At 40.7% G+C, this 25,262-nt stretch overlaps 1 protein-coding gene across 3 annotated transcripts in view; it reads right to left on the bottom strand.

Annotated features, from left to right (window-relative positions):
• The window catches only part of RCL1 (RNA terminal phosphate cyclase like 1), a 69,683-nt gene that overhangs the window by 22,144 nt on the left and 22,277 nt on the right, over positions 1-25,262 (bottom strand). For all 3 annotated transcript variants that reach the window (XR_002803225.2, XR_002803226.2, XM_023627308.2), the window contains exons 4-5: positions 22,126-22,200; positions 21,072-21,196 (exon numbers count right to left, since the gene is read on the bottom strand). Coding sequence is in view for 1 of the 3 variants with exons in the window: in XM_023627308.2 (XP_023483076.1) it covers positions 21,072-21,196; positions 22,126-22,200 (200 nt within the window). In the remaining 2 variants the exon portion in view is untranslated. The remainder of the gene's footprint in view (positions 1-21,071; positions 21,197-22,125; positions 22,201-25,262) is intronic.

Here is a 25,262-nt window from a genome sequence, read left to right as displayed (position 1 = left end):
TCTAATGTGCCATTCTCAGTGCCTCCACTTCCTAACCAGTAAGAGAAGAATAATCATAATACTCTCCTTGCAAGATTTGGAGGCTCAAATGAAACATCACGTGTAAAGCACTTAGCCTTGCCTGGTGTGTGATCAGAGGCTGGTGAATGTCAACTATTGCTTTTCTTACTATCAGTCCAAGATTCAAATGCCAAAGCAGAGAATTTTGTCCTTTTGGGAACCAGAGACCCCTTTGAGAATCTGATGAGAGCTGTGGACCCTCTCTGAAGAAACACATGAATGTACAATGTTGTAGACAATTTCAGGGGGTTGTGAACATCCTGAAGGCCATTTATGAATACCATATTAAGAACTCATATCCAAGAGAGACAAGTTCATAGCCATAGCCCATATGGAACTCCTACCCTTCACCCTCCGGGTGTTCTAGGTCAGAGAAAGCTAAGCAGGCAGTGAGTGTGAGTGAGTGAGTGAGTGAGTGTGTGTGTGTGTAGTAAGAAAGAGATTGATTCCCTAAGTACCTTCCCTACAGTGAGAGAAAGGAAACCAGATGGTCCCACAAATTTCAACTCATACCCCAGCCCCTTCTTCTGCCTCTACCCCAATTTCTTCATTTAACTCTTACGTACCAAATCATGAGCTACTGGGACAGCACCACAAAACTAAGACAGAGTGCTCCTTTCTCTCTCACCCACATCAGGCAGGGGGGAGAATGAGAGTGGGTGGCCTTAAACAGAAGGTAAGTGCACTGTCCAGTCACAGTGGCTGGCAGGAATCAACACCAGCTGCGTCCCAGGACCTGGCTAGTCAGTCAGAGAGGGAAAAGATGCACTTTAGGGGGTAGCTCAGTTAAAACCACAAACACACACAAGAGAGTGGGGCTAGTTCTCCTAACTCGAGCCCTCCTATGGGGAATACAACCTCCAAGCTCAGCCCAACAGTCAACCAGCCTTGCAAGTAAAAAACCCACAAAACCAGCTAAAGCTTTTTCCAAAGGCGGCTCTTTTTTCCCAGGCTCCAAAACTGGCCAAGAAGGTGATCTCAATTCAAACCCACATTCCTTTGAGGTGTTTGTGAAATGGGCAGCTCTGGAGACCAGTGGCTGGAATGTTTGGTTTGCAGGGATCTGAGCAAGGGCGCTGCGTCGACTTTCCTGGGGTGTTAAGAAGAGGGCTTTATAACTCAGAGATATATCCAGGGAGGGTTCAAGTGTCCCATCCCCAGCCTTAAAGAAGAGGAGGTGCTTAGGACCTCACCAGTTTCTTTCTGGCTCAGATTCTCTATAGGGAAGGCTTGATGAACACTAGAGAGGGCCAGGGATTACGAAGTTACACCCCAGGTGCCCAAGGCTTCTTTCAGCTTTTATGCAAAATCCTGTACAACCCTGGAGGCTTCCCGATTTCCCAGTATCTTCATCAAGGCTTCCTCACGAGGCTTTGCACACCCAGTAGAGACAGTACAGGTGGGACCCCAGTATAACGGCCTCCGTGCAATCCATGTTGTTACCACAGGCTTGTGTCAAAACAAATAGAGCACACACTGGAAATCACACTTACAGACTACACAGAAAGGATTCCAAGCAGAGTTTGATGCCACCATACAGCATTAAGGAAACAAAGCTCAACTGAGAAAAGACAAACTGAAACAGTCCTGAGAACGTGCAAGATTTCATGTACCAGGCCATCAACCATAGCATTTTTGGTAATGGTGAAAGACAGACGACAATCCAATGGCCATCAACAGGGTTTAATTTGGGGTTCTTTATATGGTGAAATACAAGGCACCTGTTAGTAAGGATGAGGTCAGGCTATATGTAACTGACATGGGTCAAGCAGAAAAGGCGTATTTGGTTAAAAAAGAAAAAGAAAACCCATCTACTCACATTGCTTTTCCAGTTCTCTATAACCTGTTTCTACCTCCTCAGAATTGGAGAATGTTAGAGTTGACCATCACCTTAGGAAGTCAATTTAACCATCCATCAACCTGGGGAGCTCCAAAGACAGGAACCATTTCTCCTCCACCTGCCCATTCTCTCCTCACATACATAGGGCTCAGCCATGAGGTGTGCCCCAGGATAGTCATGCAGAGAACAGACCATAATCCAGGGAACCTTTGTTATAAATTCCTCTGTTCATGATGATCACTACAAAGAACTTCAGGTGACACCTCAAGTTTGATCTTTCACCTCAACAATGGCTCCCTGTGCCCCACAGCTTTGGGGCCCACATCATTCCATGTTCCTCACCACTTACTGTTCAAGCTGATCAAGGCCTCTGAAAAGTTAGTCCACTCCACACTTCTCTTCCTCCAAGTAAGTGCCCCAAAACCTCCTGAGAAGTACAAAACTTGAGTTTAAGCACTTACCTCACCCCTCAGAAGAGACTTCCTGGTCTAACCTGCTTTGTCAAATACCTACAAGGAAAGCCATCACCCAACCCCATCTAGGACCTTGGCCTCCAACAACTGCCCTTACACAGATCTTGTTGGCACCACTTTTAATATCTGAACCCCCAAGACAGAATTCCGGAAACACAATTTCTTGTTCTTCTACACAGCACACACTAGACTCGATCTTTAAATCTCAGGTTTCCAATCCCTTGACCACATACTTTCTCCAAGCTAGCGAGCTCCTGCTACATTACTTAGTAAGGAGCGTGCTGGCCATCACTTCAATGACACCCTCACCAATATCCACTTCTAACCCATCCTCCTGCACTACTCACTGACCCTGTCAATTGCACCCATCCCTGAATGAAACTGACCCTTTGGCCTTCTCTACCACTCCCTCTAGGCTGCCAACTGCAGTTGCATGCAGCCATAAAGTCACAGCTGGTACTATGATAAAATTCCAGCTTCAACAGAGCCCTCATTGTTGTCCCACAGCCTTTTTCTTATCTTTAGTTACTATGCCTCCCTGTGACAGCACATCTTTAACATCCTTGTCACACTTCTTTATCATACCCCTGCCAATCCCCTTATCCTAGATCCCACACTAACTCAGCGAAAATTGAAAACTCCTCCCAACCCTCTCCAATCACCTCCAGAAGGCTTAATCTACAGCCGTCCTTACCATATGCGTCCATCTTCAACTCATCCCCTCCCAAGTAGTAATAAAAATAATAGCAGCTCCAACTGACCAAATGCTTACTTATATACCAGTCCAGTGCCTCACATTACACATCTATTACTTCATTTAACCTTCATTACAGGTGTAGCAGGTATGATGTGCCCAATGATAAATGAGTCAACCAACGAGTGGGGCCCAAATCCTACTATCAGTGAATGGCAAAGTCAGAGTCAGAACCCACAGCTGTCTGACTCCCCACCTGTGCTTTAATCCCCTTGTTACTTTGCTTCATCAGTTTCTCTCTCTCATACTTAAATCACCTTTACCAAACCTACAAAAATACTCAAATCACTATCAACCTTTTTTTAAAAAGGGAGGATATCTTCTCAATTCTCTCTTTATCAAGTTAACACCTTATTTTTCTTTCCACTTCTCTTTCCTGTCAAGATTCTTTAAAGAGTGGCTTTCACACTTCACCATCAACCTCCCAGTCACTCCACAACCCAGAACTGGTTATCTGGCCTGTCTCCATCACTCTCCAGAAAGAGCTCCTCCCAGGGGCTTCAGTGGCAGTCTGCTGTGAGTTCCTCACCTTGTCCCACATCCTAATGCTGACTCCTCTCAGCTCTTTAAGGTATTGACCTGGGCTGCCAAGAAACTGTGTCATCTTTGTTCTCCTCTCGACTCGGACTTTCCCTAGTCTCCCTTCCTGGGATTACTTACTTTATTTTGCTTTCAAGTTTTAGTGGCCTCTCAGGGTTCCACCCTCCTCTCTTTGCAATCTACATAGTGGCTGACTCCAAATCATTCATCTCTAGCTCTCACATTGCCCCTAATTTACAGATCTACATTTCTAACTTCCTTCCTAGACTTATCTCCCGTAACGATCTTGAAGAACCCTTAAATCCAACATGAATAAAACTGAACTTCACCACCTCCCACGCCACCACATCCCACCCCATTTATAGCTACCATCAGAACAAAATCTCTCTACCCAGGTGCATAAGTGAGAAACATCAAAATCATCCTCAGATTCCCTATTCCTCTATCACAGACCCAGGTGATCACTGCATCCTATCCATCGTGCCTCTAGAGGACCTCTATAAACTAGCAGCTCTCACCTGTCCTCCAGCCATTACCCTCTCTGTCTCTCTTGAGGGCACAATAATTCCTTGTTATCTTTGCCTCTAAGTGGTGACAAGATTTTTTTTAACTTATACCTTCCAAAATTTCCACAATGAGCCAAAAGCAGCCGAAAGTTCTTTCAGTACTACCAGAGTTGTCCTCTTAATACGCAAATTCACTCTCCAGAAGAAAACTGCTAACTTTGGAATGAAGAACAACTCCTCAGCATAACCTTCAGTCTTTACTAGCTCCTGCCCCTCTTTCATGTCCCATCTTCTTCTGCCAAATACCACTGACCAAACTGCATTTGGGCCAACCACATGGCTTGCGGCTCCCCAGAACCAGTGTGCACTGCTAACTCTACACAGACCCACTTTTCTCTTGAAGCACTTCTTCTTTGCTGGACTTCAAAAGCCTCCATCCTTCAAGGTTCAGTCTATGTCCTTTCCATAGGAGAAAGCAGAGGTTAAAAGCAAGGGCTGCCCTTTGTGGGAACACTTTCACCCTCAGAGTTGCCTCCCAGGCCACAGAAACTCTCCACACCGAGGTGGCTAAGCAAGGAAGGGGGCCCTCACCAAGCCAAGCAACCCAGGCGGGCAGCCAGTGAGTGCACAGCAGCAGAACGGGCAAGAAAGAAGGCACCCCCTCCTCCCCAGAGCATCAGCTCAGCCAGTCGGCCAGGGTAGCGGATCCCCACCAGAGCACCTGCGCCTACATGTGTAAAGTAGTGGCAGCCAGACTCAAAGAGCCCTATCGGCACAGCTTCCACTAGACAGGCACAACCACCAGGACAGAGGGCTCAGAAAACACAGCTCCTGCCCCCTCCAGGGTGGCAGGTGGAATCTGCAACCAAATACTACCACCATGTGACAGCAAAACTCCACCCCATCAAATAGCATGAAGAAATATATTAACATTCCAGACCAGAAAAAAATGACAAGAGTCCAGACACGAATCCTGAAGTCACAGAAATTTACAATCTAAATGACAAAAAATTCAAAATAGTTACCATAAAGAAACTTAATGAGTTACAAGAAGACTCAGAAAGAGAGTTAATATATCAGGAATAAAATTAATGAACAGAGGGAATTCTTCACAAAAGAGATTGAAACTATAAGAGAAAAAAAAAACCAACCAGAAATGTTGGAGATGAAGAACACAATGAATTAAATTAAAAAAAAATGTGGACTCCTTAAAAAATAAAGCTGATATTATGGAGTAAAGAATAAGTATTTCAGAGGACAGAAATATAGAAACTCTTCAGGTGGAGGAAGAGAGAAAAGACTAAAAAGAAATGAAGAAATTCTCCAAGAAATATGACTCAATTAGGAAATGCAATATAAGGATTATAGATATTCCAGAGAGAGAGTGGAGGGAGGAATGAGCAGAGAGCTTGTTCAAAGAAATAACAGCTGAGAATGTCCAAAACCTGGGGAAGGAGCTGGAATTACATGTAAATGAAGCCAATACAACTCCTAATTTCATCAACATAAAAAGGCCTTCTCCAAGGCACATATTAGTAAGACTGGCAAAAGTCGATGACAAAGATAAAATATTAAGGGCAGGAAGACACAAGAAAATAATCTACAATGGGAGACCCCTATCAGGCTTTCAGTGGATTTCTCAGGAGAAACCTTACAGGCAAGGAGAGATTGGAATGATATATTCAAAGTACTGAAAGACAAAAATGTTCAGCCAAGAAACTTTCAGACAAGATAGAGAAATAAAAACTTTCCCAGATAAGCAAAACCTCAGGGAGTTTATCGCCACAAGATGCCACCTACAAGAAAAGCTCAAGAAGGCCCTCAAACCTGAAAATAAAAAGAAAGGGATTACATGGGGCTGGCCCCGTGGCCGAGTGGTTAAGTTTGCGTGCTCTGCTGCAGGCAGCCCAGTGTTTCATTGGTTCAAATCCTGGGCGCGGACATGGCACTGCTCATCAGACCACGCTGAGGCAGCGTCCCACATGCCACAACTAGAATGACCCACAACGAAGAATATACAACTATGTACCAGGGGGCTTTGGGGAGAAAAAGGAAAAAAAATAAAATCTTAAAAAAAAAAAGAAAGGGATTACAAAGCCTTGAGCAAGGAGATACACAGACAGACAAAATCAGAAAATTGCAGCTCTTTAATGAAACAGATTAGCAAACAATTATAACATTAAAGATAGAGGGAACGAAAGCATCAAAAATAACCATAATCACTTCATTTTAATCACAAACTCACAACACAAAACTGAGTAAGTTGTGACAATAATAACTTACGCCAGCAAGAGGAAAAGGATGCAACCTGGTTGGACTAAGGAGATAAGAAGGTATCAAAAAATGGACTATCTCATCTACGAGATATTTTCTACAAACCTCATAGTAATAACTGAACAAAAATTCTGAACAGACACACAAACAATAAATAAAGAGAAAAATGGGAAAACCATCATAAAGAATCACCAAACTGAACGGGTTGTCAGAAACATATGCAACGAGAAACAAGGTAAATACAGAACAATTGGAAAACAAGTGATAAAATCACAGTGCTAAGCCCACATATATCAATAATCAATCTGAATGTAAATGGATTGAATTCTCCAATCAAAAGACACAGAGTGGCTGGATGGATTGAAAAACAAGATCCAACAATATGCTGCCTCCAGGACAAACATCTCGCCTCTAAACAGAAACACAGGCTCAGAGTGAAGGGATGGAAGATGATTCTCCAAGCAAATGGCAAACAAAAGAAAGTAGGTGTTGCCATACTTATAACACACAAAGTAGTCTTCAAGATAAAAAACACAATGAGAGACAAAGAGGAGCAGTATATAATGATAAATGGGCCATTCCACCAACAGGACATAACACTTATGAATATAAGTGTACTTAACACAGGAGCACCAAAGTACATAAAGCAACTATTAACACACCTAAAAGGAGAAATTAACAGCAACACAATAACAGCAACACTCTACTTACATGAATGGATAGATCATCTAGACAGAAAGTCAACAAGGAAATAGCGGACTTAAAAGAAAAATTAGACCAGATAGACTTAATAGATATATATATAGAATACCCTATCCAAAAACAGAAGAATACACATTCTTCTCAAGTGAACGTGGAACATTCTCAAAGATAGACTGCATATAGGGAAATAAGGCAAGTCTCAATAAATGTAAGAAATTGAAATCATATCAAGCATCTTTTCTGACCATAATGCTATGAAACTAGAAATCAACTGCAAGAAAAAAGCTGGGAAAGTAACACATATGTGGAGCCTAAAGAACATGCTACTCAACAACCCATGGATCAATGAAGAAATTAAAGGAGAAATCAAAAAAATATCTGGAGACAAACAAAAATGAAAATACATCATACGAACTCATATGTGACGCAGCAAAAGCAGTCCTAAGAGGGAAGTTTATAGTAATACAGGCCCACCTCAACAAACAAGAAAAACTGCAAATAAGTAATCAGAAACTACACCTACAGAACTAGAAAAAGAAGAGGAAACAAAGCCCAAAGTCAGCAGAAGGAAGGAAATAATAAAAATTTGAGCAGAAATAAATGAAATTGAAACCAAAAAACAGTAGAAAGGATCAATGAAACTAAGAGCTAGTTCTTTGACAAGATAAACAAAATTGACAAACCCTTAGCCAGATTCACTAAGAAAATAAGAGAGAAGACTCAAATAAATAAAATTAGAAAGGAAACAGGAGAAATTACAATGGAAACCACAGAAATACAAGGGATTATAAGAGAATACTATGAAAAACTATATGCCAACAAATTGGACAATCTAGAAGACATGGATAAATTCTTAGAGGCACAGAACCTCCCAAAACTGAACCAAGAAGAAATAGAGAATCTGAATAGACCATTCACAAGTAAAGAGATTGAAACAGTCATCAAAAACATCCCCAAAAATAAAAGTCCAGGACCAGATGGCTTCTCTGGAGAATTCTACCAAACAGTGAAAGGAGACTTAATACCTATCCTTCTCAAACTATTCCAAAAAACTGAGGAAGACAGAACACTCCCTAACTTATTCTACGAGGCCAATATCACGTTGATCCCAAAGCCAAACAAGGACAACACAAAGAAGGAAAATTACAGGTCAATGTCACTGATGAACATAGATGCAAAAGTCCTCAACAAAAGACTGGCAAACTGAATACAGCAATACATTAAAAAGATCATATACCATGATCAAGCGAAATTTATACCAGGGATTCAGGTATAGTTCAACATCCGCAAATCAATCAATGTGATATACCACATTAGCAAAATGAGGAATGAAAATCACATGATCATCTCAATAGATGCAGAGAAAGCATTTGACAGGATCCAACATACATTTATCAATGAAACTATGAAATGAAACTTTTATTTATGATAAAACTTTTATTTATGATAAAAACTCTGAATAAAATTGGTATTAAAGGGAAGTGCCTCAACATAATAAAGCCAACATCATACTCAATGGTGAAAAAAACGAAAGCCATCCCCCTGAGAACAGGAACAAGACAAGGGTGCCCACTCTCACCACTCTTATTCAACATAGTACTGGAGGTTTTGGCCAGAGCAATTAGGCAAGGAAAAGGAATAAAAGGAGTCCAAATAGGCAATGAAGAAGTGAAACTCTCACTGTTTGCAGACAATATGATTTTATATATAGAAAACTCTAAAGAATCCATCAGAAAACTATTAGAAATAATCAACAACTACAGTAAAGTTGCAGGGTACAAAATCAACTTACAAAAATCAGTTGCATTTCTATACTCTAATAACAAACTAACAGAAAGAGAACTCAAGAACACAATCCCAGGGCCTGCCCCGTGGCCGAGTGGCTCAGTTCGCACACTCTGCTTCAGCAGCCCAGGGTTTCACTGGTTCGTATGCTGGGCACAGACATGGCACCGCTCGTCAGGCCATGCTGAGGTGACATCCCACACAGCAGAATCAGAAAGACCTACAAGTATAATATACAACTAGAATAGACAACTATGTACTGGGGGGCTTTGGGGAGAAGAAGAAGAAAGAAAAAAAAAAAAGACTGGCAACAGATCTTAGCTCAGGTGCCAATCTTAAAAAGAAAAAAGAAAAACAGAATACAGTCCCATTTACAATCCCAACAAAAAGAATAAAATATCTAGGAATAAATTTAACCAAGGAGGTGAAAGACCTATACACAGAAAACTATAAGACACTGAAAGAAATTGAAGATGACATACAGAAATGGAAAGATATTCCAAGCACATGGATTGGAAGAATAAATATAGTTAAAATGTCCATACTACCTGAAGCAATCTAAAGATTCAATGGAAACAGAACAAAGAATCCTAAAATTCACATGGGGCAACAAAAGACCCTGAATAGCTAAAGCAATCTAAAAAGCAACTGAAGCAAAGAAAAAAGAACAAAGCTGGAGGCTTCACAATCTCTGACTTCAAAATATACTACAAAGCCATAGTAATCAAAACAGCATGATACTGGTACAAAAACAGGCACACAGATCAATGGAACAGAATTGAAAGCCCAGAAATAAAACCACACATCTACAGACAGCCAATCTTCAACAAAGGAGCTAAGAACATACAATGGAGAAAGGAAAGTCTCTTCAATAAAAGGTGTGGGGAAAACTGGATAGCCACACACAAAAGAATGAAAGTAGACCGCTACCTTTCACCATACACAAAAATTAACTCCAGGGGCTGGCCCCGTGGCCAAGTGGTTAAGTTCATTCGCTCTGCTTCAGCGGCCCAGGGTTTCACTGGTTCGGATCCTGGGCATGGACCTAGCACTGCTCATCAAGCCATGCTGAGGCAGCATCCCACATAGCACAACTAGAAGGACCCATAACTAAAAATACACAACTATGTACCGGGGCTTTCAGGAGAAATAGGAAAAGTAAAATCTTGAGAAAAAAAAAATTTAACTCCAAATGGATCAAAGACTTGAAGGGTAAGATCTGAAACCATAAAACTCCTAGAAGAAAATACAGGCAGTACACTCTTTGATATTGGTCTTAAGAGAATCTTTTCGAATACCATGTCTACTCAGACAAGGAAAACAAAAGAAAAAATAAACAAGTGGGACTTCATCAGACTAAAGAATTTCTGCAAGGCAAAGGAAACTGGGAACAAAATGAAAAGACGATCCACCAACTGGGAGAAAATATTTTAAATCGTATATCTGACAAGGGCTTAATGTTCAAAATTTATAGAGAACTCACACAACTGAACAACAAAAAACCAAACTGGGGCTGCCCTGTAGCTGAGTGGTTATGTTCGTGCACTCTGCTTTGGGGGCCCAGGGTTTCGCCAGTTCAGATCCTGGGCACAGACATGGCACCACTAATCAAGCCATGCTGAGGCGGCATCCCACATAGCAGAACCAGAGGGACCTATAACTATGTACTGGGGGGCTTTGAGGAGAAGAAGAAGAAGAAAAGACGAAAGAAGATTGACAATAGATGTTAGCTCAGGCACTAATCTTTGGGGAAAAAACAATCAAAAAGTATGCAGAGGATATGAACAGACATTTTTCCAAGGAAGATATACACATGGCCAATAGACACATGAAAAGATATTCAACACTAACCATTAGGGAAATGAAAATCAAAACTACACTAAGATATCACCTTACACCGTTAAAATAGCTGTAACCTCCAAGACAAAAATAACAACTGTTGGAGAGGATAAGGAGAAAAGGGAACCCACCTACACTGCTAGTGGGAATGCAAATTGATGCAGCCACTATGGAAAACAGTATGGAGATTTCTCAAAAAAATTAAAATAGAAATACCATATGACCCAGCTATCCTGCTACTGGGTATTTACCCAAAGAACTTGAAACAACAATTCAACAAGACTTATGTACTCCCATGTTCATTGCAGCATTATTCACTATAGCCAAGAAGTGGAAGCAACCCAGGTGCCCACTGACTGATGATTGGATAAACAAGATGTGGCATATATATATACAATTGAATTCTGCTCAGCCATTAAAAAAAGACAAAATTGTTCCATTTGCAACAACATGGATGGAGCTTGAGGGTATGATGCTAAGTGAAATAAGCCAGACACAGAAAGACAAACACCAATGATTTCATTCCTGTGTGGAAGATAAACAAACACATGGGCAAAGAGAAGGTTAGTGGTTACCAGAGGGGAAGGGGTTTGGCGGGTGGGTATAGGGGGTAAAGAGATACATATATATGCTGACTGACAAATAATAATGTACAACTGAAATGTCACAATATAATAAACTATTATGACCTCAATAAAATAATAATTATAAAAAAGTATGGGCCGCAGAGTAGGACACATGGGGTTCAAATCCCAGCTATGTTATTTTATAAGCAGTGTAACTTGGAGCAAATTCCTCAAGTTTCTGAAGCCTCAGTTTCTCCATCTGCAAAATAGGGTGTAACGTAACTCAGTCACTTTGAGGCTTAAAAATAAAGCCTATAAAATATAAATGGGTTAAACTCCTCCAAAAGACATAGAGTGGATGCATGGATAAAACAATAATATTCAACTATTTGCTGTCTGCAAGAGACTCACTTTAGATTTGAGGACATATATAGGCTGAAAATGAAAGGATGGAGAAAGATATTCCGTGTAAATGGTAACCAAAAGAGAGCAGGAGTGACTATAGTTATATCAGACAAAACAAACTTTAAATCAAAAATGGCTTTAAAATCACTTTAAAGAGACAAAAAAGACTTTAAAGAGACAAAGACATCATTATATAGTGGTAAAAGACTCAATTCAACAGGAAGATATAACAATTATAAACATATATGCACTCAATATCAGAGCACCTAAATCTGTAGAGAAAACACTGATAGATCTGAAGGGAGAAAGAGATGGCAACACAATAATAGTAGGACACTTCAACACCCCACTTTAAATAATAAACAGAACACCCAGAAAAAATCATAAGTAAACAGCAGACTTGAACAACACTACAGACCAAATGGACCTAACTGACATATACAGAATTCTACCCAATAGCAGCAGAATACATATTCTTCTCAAATGCATACAGAACATTCTCCAGGATCACATGCTAGGTCACAAAATAAATCTTAACAAGTTTAAGACTGAAATCACCTCAAGTATCTTTTCCAACCACAATGGAATGAAACTAGATATCAATAAAAGCAAAAAAAAAGTTCATGTATTGCGGACCTATGCACCACTTGAGTCAAGCCATGCTGTGGCGGGCGTCCCACACATAAAGTAGAGAAAGATGGGCATGGATGTAGCTCAGGGCCAGTCTTCCTCCACAAAAAGAGGATGATTGGCAGCAGATGTTAGCTCAGGGCTAGTCTTCTTCAAAAGACAATACATACAGACCAATGGAACAGACTCTATGTATATCTGGTCAACTGATCTTTGACAAGTGTGCCAAGAATACACAAAGGAGAAAGGATAGTCTCTTCAATAAATGGTAAAATTGGATACAACTAGGAAAACTGGATAGCTACACACAAAAGAATGAAATTATATTTTTATCTTACACTATATACAAAAATCAACTTGGGGGCTGGCCCAGTGGTGCAGTGGTTGAGTTCACACGTTCTGCTTTGGCGGCCCAGAGTTCGCCAGTTCCAATCCTGGGTGTGGACTTATGCACTGCTTATCAAGCCATGCTGTGGCAGGCGTCCCCCATATAAAGTAGAGGAAGATGGGCAAGGATGTTAGCTCAGGGCCAGTCTTCCTCCGCAAAAAAAAAAAAAGAGAGAAGAGGATTGGTGGCAGATGTTAGCTCAGGGCTAATCTTCCTCAAAAAAAAAAAAAAAACCACACTAAAAAATCAACTCAAAATGGATTAAAGACAAAAATTTGAAACCACAAAACTCCTAGAAGAAAACATAAGGGGGGGGGGGTGGAGCAAAATGGCGGGGTGAGCTGACCCGGGATTCTCTCCCCTCCAAAATACAACAAAAGATTGGAAGAACTGAATTTCAGAGAATAAACATAATGCCAGCTCGTTAGAGACCTACAATACCAAGAAGGCGGAGATCATAAACCTAGCTTTACACCTTCGGAGGCGCTGGAACGGTAGGAGAGAACATCGCTCCCTCCACTAGAGTCTGCCATCCCTGCGGTGCGGGTCGGGAAGGAGCAGGAGAGGGGCCACGCGACCGGGGGATCATCCAGGACTCCTGCCGCTGGTTCAGTGGAGACCCGCTGACGGGGGGAAAGCTTCCGTCCGCGGGGACCCCATAAATCAAGGGCCTTGGGAGACCAGAGAACAGAACTGATCTGAACCCAGACCAGCGCGTGTAACAGCCCCTCCCCCCAGCAAAGCCAGTGGGCGCAGCCATCTTGCCCCAAGGCGGAGAGCTAACACGCGGCTCTCGACCCCATCTAGTGGCGACAGGCTGTAACTGCAACTGAATTCTACCACCATGAGAAAAAACCGCTCCTCTACCATCCAGCAATTTATAAAAGCCCCAGACCAGAAGGAAAACAATAAAAACACAGAATTAAGTCCTGAGGACTTGGAATTAGGTAAACTAAGTGATGATGAATTCAGAGCAGCTATAATCAAAAAACTCAATGAGGTAGAGAGAAAGATAGAGAAACAAGCCGAGTTCTGGAGTTACTTCACAAAAGAGATTGAAATCATAAAGAAGAATCAAACAGAATTACTTGAGATGAAAAACACAATGGACCAGATAAAACAGAATACGGATTCCCTGAATGGCCGTGTAGACAACCTAGAGGAGCAAATCGAGGACAGACAGGCTGAATGGTGCCAGACAGAGGAAGAAAGAGAACTAAGAATTTAAAAAAATGAGGAAAATCTCCAAGAGATAATGGATTCAATGAGGAGTAAGAACATAAGGATCATAGGAATTCCCGAGAATATGGAAAAGGAAAATGGAGCAGAAAGTGTGATTAACGAAATTATTGAAGAGAACTTCCCAAATCTAGGGATCAACGGAGAAATGTGTGTAGAGGAGGGTTTTAGATCTCTTAGATTTGTCAATGTAAAAAGACCCACCGCAAGGCACATAATAGTAAAGTTGGCACATAGGAATGATAAGGACAGAATACTCAGGGAAGTAAGAAAAAAAAAGAGAATAACCTATAAAGGAGCCCCTATCAGACTGTCAGCGGATTTCTCTACAGAAACCCTACAAGCTAGGAGAGAATGGAGTGATATATTCAAAGCTTTAAAGGATAAAGACCTTCAGCCAAGAATACTCTATCCAGCAAGAATTTCCTTCAGATATGAGGGAGAAATTAAATCTTTTCCAGACAAACAAACGTTAAGGGAATTTGTAACTTAAAGCCCTCCATTACAAGAAATCCTCAAGAAGGCTCTCATACTTGAAAAAAGAAAAAAGGGAGAAAGGGGACACAATCCACAGACTAGGGAGACCAATGGATAGAACCAGAACAGGATAGCAAATATTCAACTATAGCATTAGGGTAAAAATAAGGAACTACCAAAACAAGGACGATCTTAGCACTCTAACTACAAATTAATAAGACGAGTTGGAATAAAAAATGAAAATAATTATTTAGGAGGGGAAGAGCAAAGGGTCTAAATCAGTAGTGGTCGAGTAAGTAAGAGACCACCAGAGAACAGACTATATTATACACAAGATTCTAAATACAAACTTCAAGGTAGACACTAAAATAAAGTACAGAACAGAGTCACAAATCATAGATAAGGAAAAATCTAAGAAACCCAGCATAAGAAATTGCAGTATTAAATGGGTAGTCTAAAGCACACAGGAAAAGAAACACAGGAAAACAAGATAATGAGCGACAGATTGACAGCATTAAGTCCACATGCATCAATAATCACTCTCAATGTGAACGGATTGAACTCTCCAATAAAAAGACACAGAGTGGCAAAATGGATTAAAGAACAAGATCCAACAGTTTGTTGCCTCCAAGAAACACACCTCAGCCGCAAGGACAAACATAGACTCAGGGTGAAGGGGTGGAGGACAATACTTCAAGCAAATAGCAAGGAAAAAAAGGCAGGTGTTGCAATTCTCCAATCAGACCAAGTGGATTTCAAAATAAGGCAGGTAAAGAGAGACACAGAGGGACAATATATAATGATCAAAGGGACACTTCATCAAGAAGAACTAACGCTTATAAATATCTATGCACCCAACACAGGAGCACCAAGATTCATAAAGCAACTATTAACAGACCTAAAGGAAGATGTTAAAAACAACACAATAATAGTAGGGGACCTCAACACCCCACTCATATCAATGGACAGATCATCCAGACAGAAAATCAACAAGGAAATAGTGGAGCTGAATGAAAAACTAAAACAATTGGACTTAATAGACACATATAGAACACTCCATCCTGAAGGAGCTGAATACACATTCTTCTCAAGTGCACATGGAACATTCTCTAGGATAGACCATATGTTGGGAAACAAGGCAAGCCTCTACAAATTTAAAAAAATTGAAATAATAACAAGCATCTTCTCAGATCATAGTGCTATAAGGCTAGAAATTAATTACAAGAAAAAAGCTGAGAAAGGCACAAAGATGTGGAGACTAAACAACACACTACTGAACAAGCAATGGATCATTGAAGAAATTAAAGAAGAAATAAAAAAATACCTGGAAACAAATGAAAATGATAGCATGCCATACCAAATCATATGGGATACAGCAAAAGCTGTATTAAGAGGAAAATTCATCGCAATACAGGCACATCTTAACAAACAAGAAAAATCCCAAATAAGCAACCTTAAAGCACACCTAACTGAACTAGAGAAAAAAGAACAAATGAAGCCCAAAGTCAGCAGAAGGAGAGAAATAATAAAAATCAGAGCAGAAATAAATACTATTGAAATGAAAAAGGCAGTAGAAAGGATCAATGAGACAAAGAGCTGGTTTTTTTGAGAAGATAAATAAAATTGACAAACCACTAGCCAGACTTACAAAGAAAAAAAGGGAGAAAGCTCAAATAAACAAAATCAGAAATGAGCGAGGAGAAATAACAACAGACTCTGCAGAAATACAACAGATTATAAGAGAATACTACAAAAAACTATATGCCAACAGAATGGATAACCTAGAGGAAATGGATAAATTCTTGGACTCCTACAATCTCCCAAAGCTCACTCAAGAAGAAGCAGACAATTTGAACAGACCAATCACAAGGAAAGAGATTGAAACAGCAATCAAAAACATCCCAAAGAATAAAACCCCAGGACCAGATGGCTTTCCTGGGGAATTCTACCAAACTTTCAGAGAGGATTTAATACCTATCCTTTTCAAGCTATTCCAAAAAGTTAGGGAAGATGGAACACTTCCTAACACATTCTATGAGGCCAACATCACGCTGATACCAAAACCTGACAAGGACACCACGAAAAAAGAGAACTACAGGCCAATATCACTGATGAACATAGATGCAAAGATTCTAAACAAAATTTTGGCAACCAGAATTCAGCAATTCATCAAAAGAATCATACATCAGGATCAGGTGGGATTCATACCAGGGACACAGGGATGGTTCAACACCCGCAAATCAATCAACGTGATACACCACATCAACAAACTGAGGAATAAAAACCACATGATCATCTCAATAGATGCAGAGAAGGCATTTGACAAGATCCAACAGCCATTTATGATAAAAACTCTGAACAAAATGGGCATAGAAGGAAACTACCTCAACATAATAAAGGCCATATACGACAAACCCATAGCCAACATCATACTCAATGGGCAAAAACTGAACCCCATCCCCCTGAAAACAGGAACAAGACAAGGATGCCCTCTATCACCACTCTTATTTAACATAGTACTGGAGGTCCTGGCCAGAGCCATCAGGCAAGAAAAAGGAATAAAAGGAATCCAAATAGGGAGGGAAGAAGTGAAACTCTCGCTGTTTGCAGACGACATGATCTTATATATAGAAAACCCCAAAGACTCCATTGGAATACTGTTAGAAGTAATCAACAACTACAGCAAAGTTGCAGGGTATAAAATCAATTTGCATAAATCAGTAGCATTTCTATACTCCAGTAATGAACCAACAGAAAAAGAACTCAAGAATACAATACCATTCACAATCGCAACAAAAAGAATAAAATACCTTGGGGTAAATTTAACTAAGGAAGAGAAGGACCTATATAATGAAAATTACAAGGCCTTTCTGAGAGAATTGGATGACGACATAAGGAGATGGAAAGACATTCCATGTACAGGGATTGGAAGAATAAACATAGTTAAAATGTCCATTCTACCTAAAACAATCTACAGATTCAACGCCATCCCAATCAGAATCCCAATGACATTCTTTACAGAATTAGAACAAAGAATCCTAAAATTCATATGGGGCAACAAAAGACCCCGAATTGCTAAAGCAATCCTGAGAAAAAAGAACAAACGGGAGGCATCACAATCCCTGACTTCAAAACATACTACAAAGCTACAGTAATCAAAACAGCATGGTACTGGTACAAAAACAGGTGCACAGATCAATGGAACAGAATTGAAAGCCCAGAAATAAAACCACACATCTACGGACAGCTTATCTTTGACAAAGGAGCTGAGGGCATACAATGGAGAAAAGAAAGTCTTTTCAACAAATGGTGCTGGGAAAACTGGAAAGCCACATGTAAAAGAATGAAAATTGACCATTCTTTTTCACCATTCACCAAAATAAACTCAAAATGGATTAAAGTCCTAAAGGTGAGACCTGAAACCATAAGGCTTCTGGAAGAAAACCTAGGCAGTACACTCTTTGACATCAGTATTAAAAGGATCTTTTTGGACACCATGCCTTCTCAGAGAAGGGAAACAACAGAAAGAATAAACAAATGGGACTTCATCAGATTAAAGAGCTTTTTCAAGGCAAATGAAAACAGGATTGAAACAAAAAAACAACCCACTAACTGGGAAAAAAATATTGGCAAGTCATATATCTGACAAAGGCTTAATATCCTTAATATATAAAGAACTCTCGCAACTCAATCACAAAACATCAAACAACCCAATCAAAAAATGGGCTGGAGGCATGAACAGACATTTCTCCAAAGAAGATATACTGATGGCCAATAGGCACATGAAAAGATGCTCATCATCGCTGATCACCAGGGAAATGCAAATCAAAACTACACTAAGATATCACTTTACACCCGTTAGAATAACAAAAATATCTAAAACTAATAGCAACAAATGTTGGAGAGGTTGCAGAGAAAAAGGAACCCTCATACACTGCTGGTGGGAATGCAAACTGGTGCAGCCACTATGGAAAACAGTATGGAGATTCCTCAAAAAACTAAAAATAGAACTACCATACGATCCAGCCATCCCACTACTGGGTATTTATCCAAAGAGCCTGAAGTCAGCAATCCCAAAAGTCCTGTGCACCCCAATGTTTATTGCAGCACTGTTTACAATAGCCAAGACGTGGAAGCAACCTAAGCACCCATCAACAGATGAATGGATAAAGATGTGGTACATATATACAATGGAATACTACTCAGCTGCAAAACAGAACAAAATCATTCCATTTGCAATAACATGGATGGACCTTGAGAGAATTATGTTAAGTGAAATAAGCCAGCCAGAGAAAGATAATCTGTGTATGACTCCACTCATATGAGGAATTTAAAACTATGGACCAAGAACAGTTTAGTGGATACCAGGGGAAAGGTGGGGTGGGGGGTGGGCACAAAGGGTGAAGTGGTGCACCTACAACATGACTGACAAACATTAATGTACAATTGAAATTTCACAAGATTGTAACCTATCAATAACTCAATAAAAAAAAAAAATAAGGGAAAAGCTTCTTAGCCTGGGCAATGATTTCTTAGATATGACACCAAAAACACAGGCAACAGAAGGAAAAATAGACAAATGAAATTACATCAAACTAAAAAGCACAGCAAAGGAAACAATCAACAAATTGAAAAGGCAAACTACAGAATTAGAGACATTTGCAATCATGTATCAGATTTAAAAAAATCTGCAAATCATATATCTGATAAAGAGTTAAAATAAAAAATTATAAGGAACTCATATAACTCAATAGCAAGACAAACCTGACTTAAAAATTGGCAAAGGACCTAAATAGACATTTCTCCAAAGATGACAAACAAATGGCCACAGGTACACGAAAAAGTGCTCAACATCATTAATCATCAGGGAAATATAAGTAAAAACCACAATGAGATATCACCTCAACCTGTTAGAATAACTATTAAAAAAAAACAAACAAAAAATAAGTGTTGGCAAGGGTGTGGAGAAAAGGGATCCCTTATACTCTGTTGGTAGGAATACAGATTGGTACAGCCACTACGAAAAACAGTATGGAGGTTCCTCAAGAAATTAAAAATAAAACTGCCATGATCTAGCAATCCCATTTTTAGGTATATATCCAAAGGAATTGAAAACAGGATCTCTAAGAGATACATGCACTCTCATGTTTATTGCAGCATTATTCACAACAGCCAAGATATAGAAGCAACATAAATGTCCATCAACAGATGAATGGATAAAGAAAACATGATACTTACACACAATGGAGTATTACTAAACATTTAAAAAGAAGGGAACCCTGTCATTTGTGACAACAGGTGTGAACCAGGAGGGCACTGTACTAAGTGAAATAAGGCAGACACAGAAGAACAAATACTACATGATCCCACTTACATGAGGAATCTAAAGGAGTCAAACTCACAGAGGTGGAAAGTAGAATGCTAGTTGCCAGGGGCTAGCGGGTGGCAGAAACAGGGATGTTTTGGTCAAAGAGTACAAAGTTTCAGTTAGACAAGATGAATAAGTCCTAGAGATCTACTGTGCATAATGCCTATAGTACTATATTGCCTATAGTACAATAATACTGTATTGTGTACTCAAAAATTTGCTAAGTGGGGGTGGGGGCGGCCCAGTGGCATAGTGGTTAAGTTTGTGTGCTCTGCTTCAGCAGCCTGGGGTTTGCAGGTTCAGATCCCAGGCATAGACCTACACACAGCTCATCAAGCCATGCTGTGGCAGTGCCCCACATGCAAAACAGAGGAAGAGTGCGACAGATGTTAGCTCAGCAACAATCTTCCTCAAGCAAAAACAGGAAGACTGGCAACAGATATTAGCTCAGGGCCAATCTTCTTCACCAAAAAGAAAAACTTGCTAAGAGGGTAGATCTCATGTTAAGCGTTATCCCAAAGAACAACAACAAAAAAAGAGTGGAAGAGGAAACTTCTGGAGGTGAGAGACATATTTATGGCATTGATTGTGTTTTAAAGGTGTATACTTATCTCCAAACTCATCAAGTTGTATAAATTCAATATGTACAACTTTTTGGATGTCAATCATACCGCAATAAATTAGATTTTAAAAAATAAGTATATAAAGTGATTATCAAAGTGCATGCAGAATAAGCACTTAATAAATAGTAGATACTATTATTATCTCAGTCCTCCTACATTCTTCAGATAAAATTAGCCACTCTCTACTCTTAGCTCTCCCAGCCCACTGCACATATGTCCATATCATTTTACACCTTACATCAGAACTATGTGTTTGCATATTTGTTTCCTCCACCAGACGATGAGCTCTTCTGAGGGAAGGGCGGCAGTGCATTGGTGGCACCCAAACCAAAGACCTCAAGAGAGTATCACATACATGGGAGCCATTTGCTTAAGCATTAACGAAAAGACGAAAATGAATCAACCAATCAATCTAGTCATGGTGAAGCAGACAATAAAGTATCTTATCTCAGCCAACAATTACAATATCACTGTTAAGACTCTTCCAAGATTGTTCTCTAAAACATAAATAACCTTGGGAAGAAGTGAAGTTATTATGAGTCATTCTTATCTTAGTGAGGAGAGGAAAAAAATAAGAAATCTGAACCAAATGCAAAGGATACGCCATTCCTCTGATACGTTTGATTTTTCCTGGATCTGTGAGCTGAATGGGCTTCAGGACTTTCCTCACAGGGCATGAGAAAAACACTTCACCTCCTCCTCCAGGAGGCATTCCCCGTCGCACAATCTGCACATGTGGTGAGAAAGAAGAGGCAAGGTTGTAGCAAAGAGTGGATGACTGACACCCAACCCAGTGAGGTTTCACCAAGGGGCTCTTCCTTAGAAAGCAGACAGCCCTTTCACATTCAACTTGTCCATCTCTTCAAGATTAACAGCACCTTATGTTAGTTCCAAGAGGGCACATGCTAAGCAAATACACCCCATCATGTCTCAGAAAGAACGGCAGACACAGAGCCAGCATGTCCCATCAAAGCCAGGCAGGTCACTCTACCATCAGGACCTATTTCTTCATCCTTAAAAAGAGAGATTGACCTAGTTCGTGAGCTAATCCCATTTCTTAACCATCAGGAACTTATTTCTCCTTCTATGCAATTAACTCATCTATCAAAACTCTATACTATTAAATAAAAATGAAGTCATTTCCCATGTTTAAAAACACCAGTTTAAAAAGCAGAGATTCTAAACAGCTTAAGACATCCAGTGTTATCACACTTGATTGATGCAATTCCTTTCAACGGCAAACAAACAGATGTTACATTACTTCTACTAGTTTTTGAAAATACTGTTAATTCTCAGGGGCATCCAGGTTGATCTAGATTAGGGAGGCAATATGGCCAGAATCCTGGCTCCATTACTTATTAGCTGAGTGACACGGATGCAGCTGTTATAAGGAATTAAGGAGTTAATATACATGGAATGCTTATGACAGTGCCTACCACAAAGTAAGTGCAATGTAACTGCTGGCTACTATCGTCATTACTCAAGTGTCCCTTCCACTTGAAGTCTATAACGTTTGGTTCACGAGTCCTGTGTGTCTTCTCAAAAATGATGACTTCAAATGTAATACACACACACAGAGTCATACAGCTCTTCCAATGAGCTGATAAGAAAACGTTTTATGCAGATATATACAGCCAACAATTCATACATTCTTACCTTTAGCTCAAACGATTCACCATCAATCCCAAACTGTTTCAGTAGAGGAAGGGCTGTTGCCTTAAGAACATCAACCTGCAGAATTATTTCAGAAAAAAAGGTTTAATTAAACCTTGAGCAGTGGCCAGCCTAGTGGTGCAGTGGTTAAGGTCACACGCTCCACTTCGCCAGCCCAGGGTTCACAGTTTGGATCCTGGGCACGGACCTACGTACCGCTCACCAAGCCATGTCGTGGCAGCATCCCTCTATACAAAATAGAGGAAGACTGCCACATACGTTAGCTCAGGGAGAATCTTTCTCAAGCAAAAAGAGGAAGATTGGCAACAGATGTCAGCCCAGGGCCACTCTTCCTCACCAAACAAAAGCCTAGAGAAGATGGAAAGAAGAAAGAGTCTATGAAGTTGGTTGAGGCTTAGCAATCAGGTAGATGATACAGTCTAGTAAAGAGAAAGGATGCTGGCTTACAACTGCAGGCATGGGCTGGCTCTGCTCCCGAGTAAGGCCGAGCTTTTACAAGCCACTGGCTCCTCTGAGCCCCCTTCCTCATTTATGACATGGAGACTTACATCTACCTTACAAGTTATCATCGTGAGCATCACATGCATCATGCAAAAAGCATTAACAAACTGCTGGGCTCATACAGAAAACAAACTGGGACCTAAGCTCATTCTTTTAGGTATAAACACTATGGAAGAAAATAGCCTTTTTCATTAATCTTTTTCTAACATGGTTGTTTAAACGTTCAGAACCAGTAGCAGTCCGAGCCAAAGCAAACCAAACGAACTGCTCAACGGCTTCCTAAGAACCCTGCTGACGCCCACCCCACAGGCAGTTGAAGGGTAGGTGGTGAGTCCACGAGGGAGTGGGAGCAGCACAAATCCCAACCTGCACAGTTCATGGCATGGCTGTGCCAAGTGTTACTGTTATTTCTTCCCTATTCAGAACTGGGAGGAGGCCTGGGGTCCTTTCTTGTTCATCTGTAGATTCCTCATAGAGTATAAGGACGACATTCAAATCACGTTTCTCTAACAATTCAGCAAATGCTGCCTCAACTGCAACATGGGAAAGAAAACGACTCCCTTACTTGTTCCCAATGGAACAAGAGGGCCAGCAGCATGAGCAGAGGGTGTAGGGAAGGCCCTGGTCCTGCTTCAGGCTCTGCCTCTAGTCAGCTGTGTGGCCTCAGACAAGAAAATCCCAAATGTCTGAATTTCCTTGTCTCTGAGGTAAGGGGTTCAGCCTGTCTCCAAATTGCTACCAACTCCAACATGGGAAGATTCAATAGAATGATATTCCAATAAGGCTGTGGAGCAGCGAATAGGCCCCAACTACATATTCTGATATCAGAAAATTAACCAGAGGTAGAAATGACCTACGAAGCCTAGGAAAATGTTCAGAATAGATTGGGTGGGGCAGAAGCAGTTACTAATAAAACTCATAAGATTATAGCTAATTTCAATTAAATATTAAAGCTAAACACACCCCAAAACTTAAAATATGTATTTGGGATTGCCAGAACCAAAAAGAATTCAGTCTAGGCTAGTATTAAGGGCATCTGGGGAGAAGGCCAAGCCTTCTGGAGAAGTGGGGGATGCAAGGATGCAAGTTACTCTGCCTGCATGACTCCCTGGAACCAGGCAGCCACCAGCTCTCCTGAGGAAAAGAAAAGTGAGAAAAGTGAGTATCCTTTCTGGCTCATCCTACCTATATTTGGAGTCATAAAGGATGAAGTAAAATCTGAGGGTCAGTCAGAAGTCCAAGTGTAACTCCAGGTGTGATCCTGTCTCCTAAACCAATCTCCATCTGACGTGGAGGGCAGGCAACTTGGTGCGGTGGACAAGGGCTGGAAAAGCAGATGTGGGCTTGAGTCTCACTCCGCCTCTTACCACCTATGTGACCTGGACACTTCCCTATCTCCCCGGGGCCCTGGTTTCCTGCTGAATAAAACCAGGGGCTGGAATGGACATGCTCCACAGTCTCCTCCAGCTCTGCACACTAGTTTTAGCAGAGTGGGGGTGGTCTGCAAGTTCTGCTTAAGGGAAACTGAGCAGTCATTCTGTGGTTAGAGAGAAAATGCAAAAGTCTGACTCAAGTAGCACCTGAGAGCAAAGGCATCACCCTTCAGTTCAGTCAATCAATCAACAGGTAGAAATGTAATCAGAGCCATGCCAAACAGAAAAAGGAAAGAAACTTGCTCTCAGTTACTTTGTCTGAAACAGTGACAAGAACAGGGTTCTCACAGGGTTGGTACAAGAATTAAATAAAAATGGATACATATATACGTACCTCTGTACACCTAGAACAGTGCCCAGCACACAACAGACTTTATTGTACTTCTTTTTCCCTTCCAGGAGGGTAATGAAAAAGAATGAAATCCTCACTCACCATTTGAGCAAGTCGATAGCACCAATAAATATCTACCAGGGGCTCTGGTGCCAAATCACTGAGATTCAAAGGAGACCTCCTGCAACTTTTCTTTTGAGGAAGTTCTGAGGAAAAAATAGTCCCTACCCATTTGTAAAGCTCATCCTGTCACTTCTGCTCCATATCTTCATCCCCCTCTGGACTTATGCAGGAGTTGTTACCCTTATTAAATCCCCCAACCCCTTTTATTTAATTCTTTCCTCCTGCATCACAGCTTCTCTTTGGCCTATAAGCAAGCTCAAATTTCCCCTCATTTAAAAAAAATTCCCAACCTCAGCTCTGCAGGAGTCATCCTATCTAGCCTTCTGGAAGAACCTCTAACTTTCCGTGGTTCTCTTTTCTACTTATTCCTGAACCTGTGACTGTCCTTACTCTCCAATGACACTGCTCTCTCAAAGGTCAATAAAACTTCTCACCGCTGAATCTCCCTGTCCAATCCTAACGCAACTCCTGCAAAGACTGGCTCTCTCGGTCATCCCGACTCTTAGGACTCAACTCCTGCTCGGCTTCTCCAAACACTTCTATCTCCACAGCCACTGTCTCCAGCTCCTCTTGCCCCACTCACGCGTTAAACATTCATTTCCTCTTCTTCTATTCTCAGTCCCCGGGACTACGGACAAAAACTAACACCCACAGAGGCCAGAAAGGGAATTTAAATTAATGATGAAGTCAGCTAAGACCCCAAGATAACTGGAGAGCTCACGTCTTATCCA

Source organism: Equus caballus, chromosome 23, assembly GCF_041296265.1.
Source record: "Equus caballus isolate H_3958 breed thoroughbred chromosome 23, TB-T2T, whole genome shotgun sequence".
NCBI lineage: Eukaryota > Metazoa > Chordata > Mammalia > Perissodactyla > Equidae > Equus > Equus caballus.
Note: the sequence above shows the minus strand (reverse complement) of the source record. Positions and strands in the feature narration are given on the sequence as shown.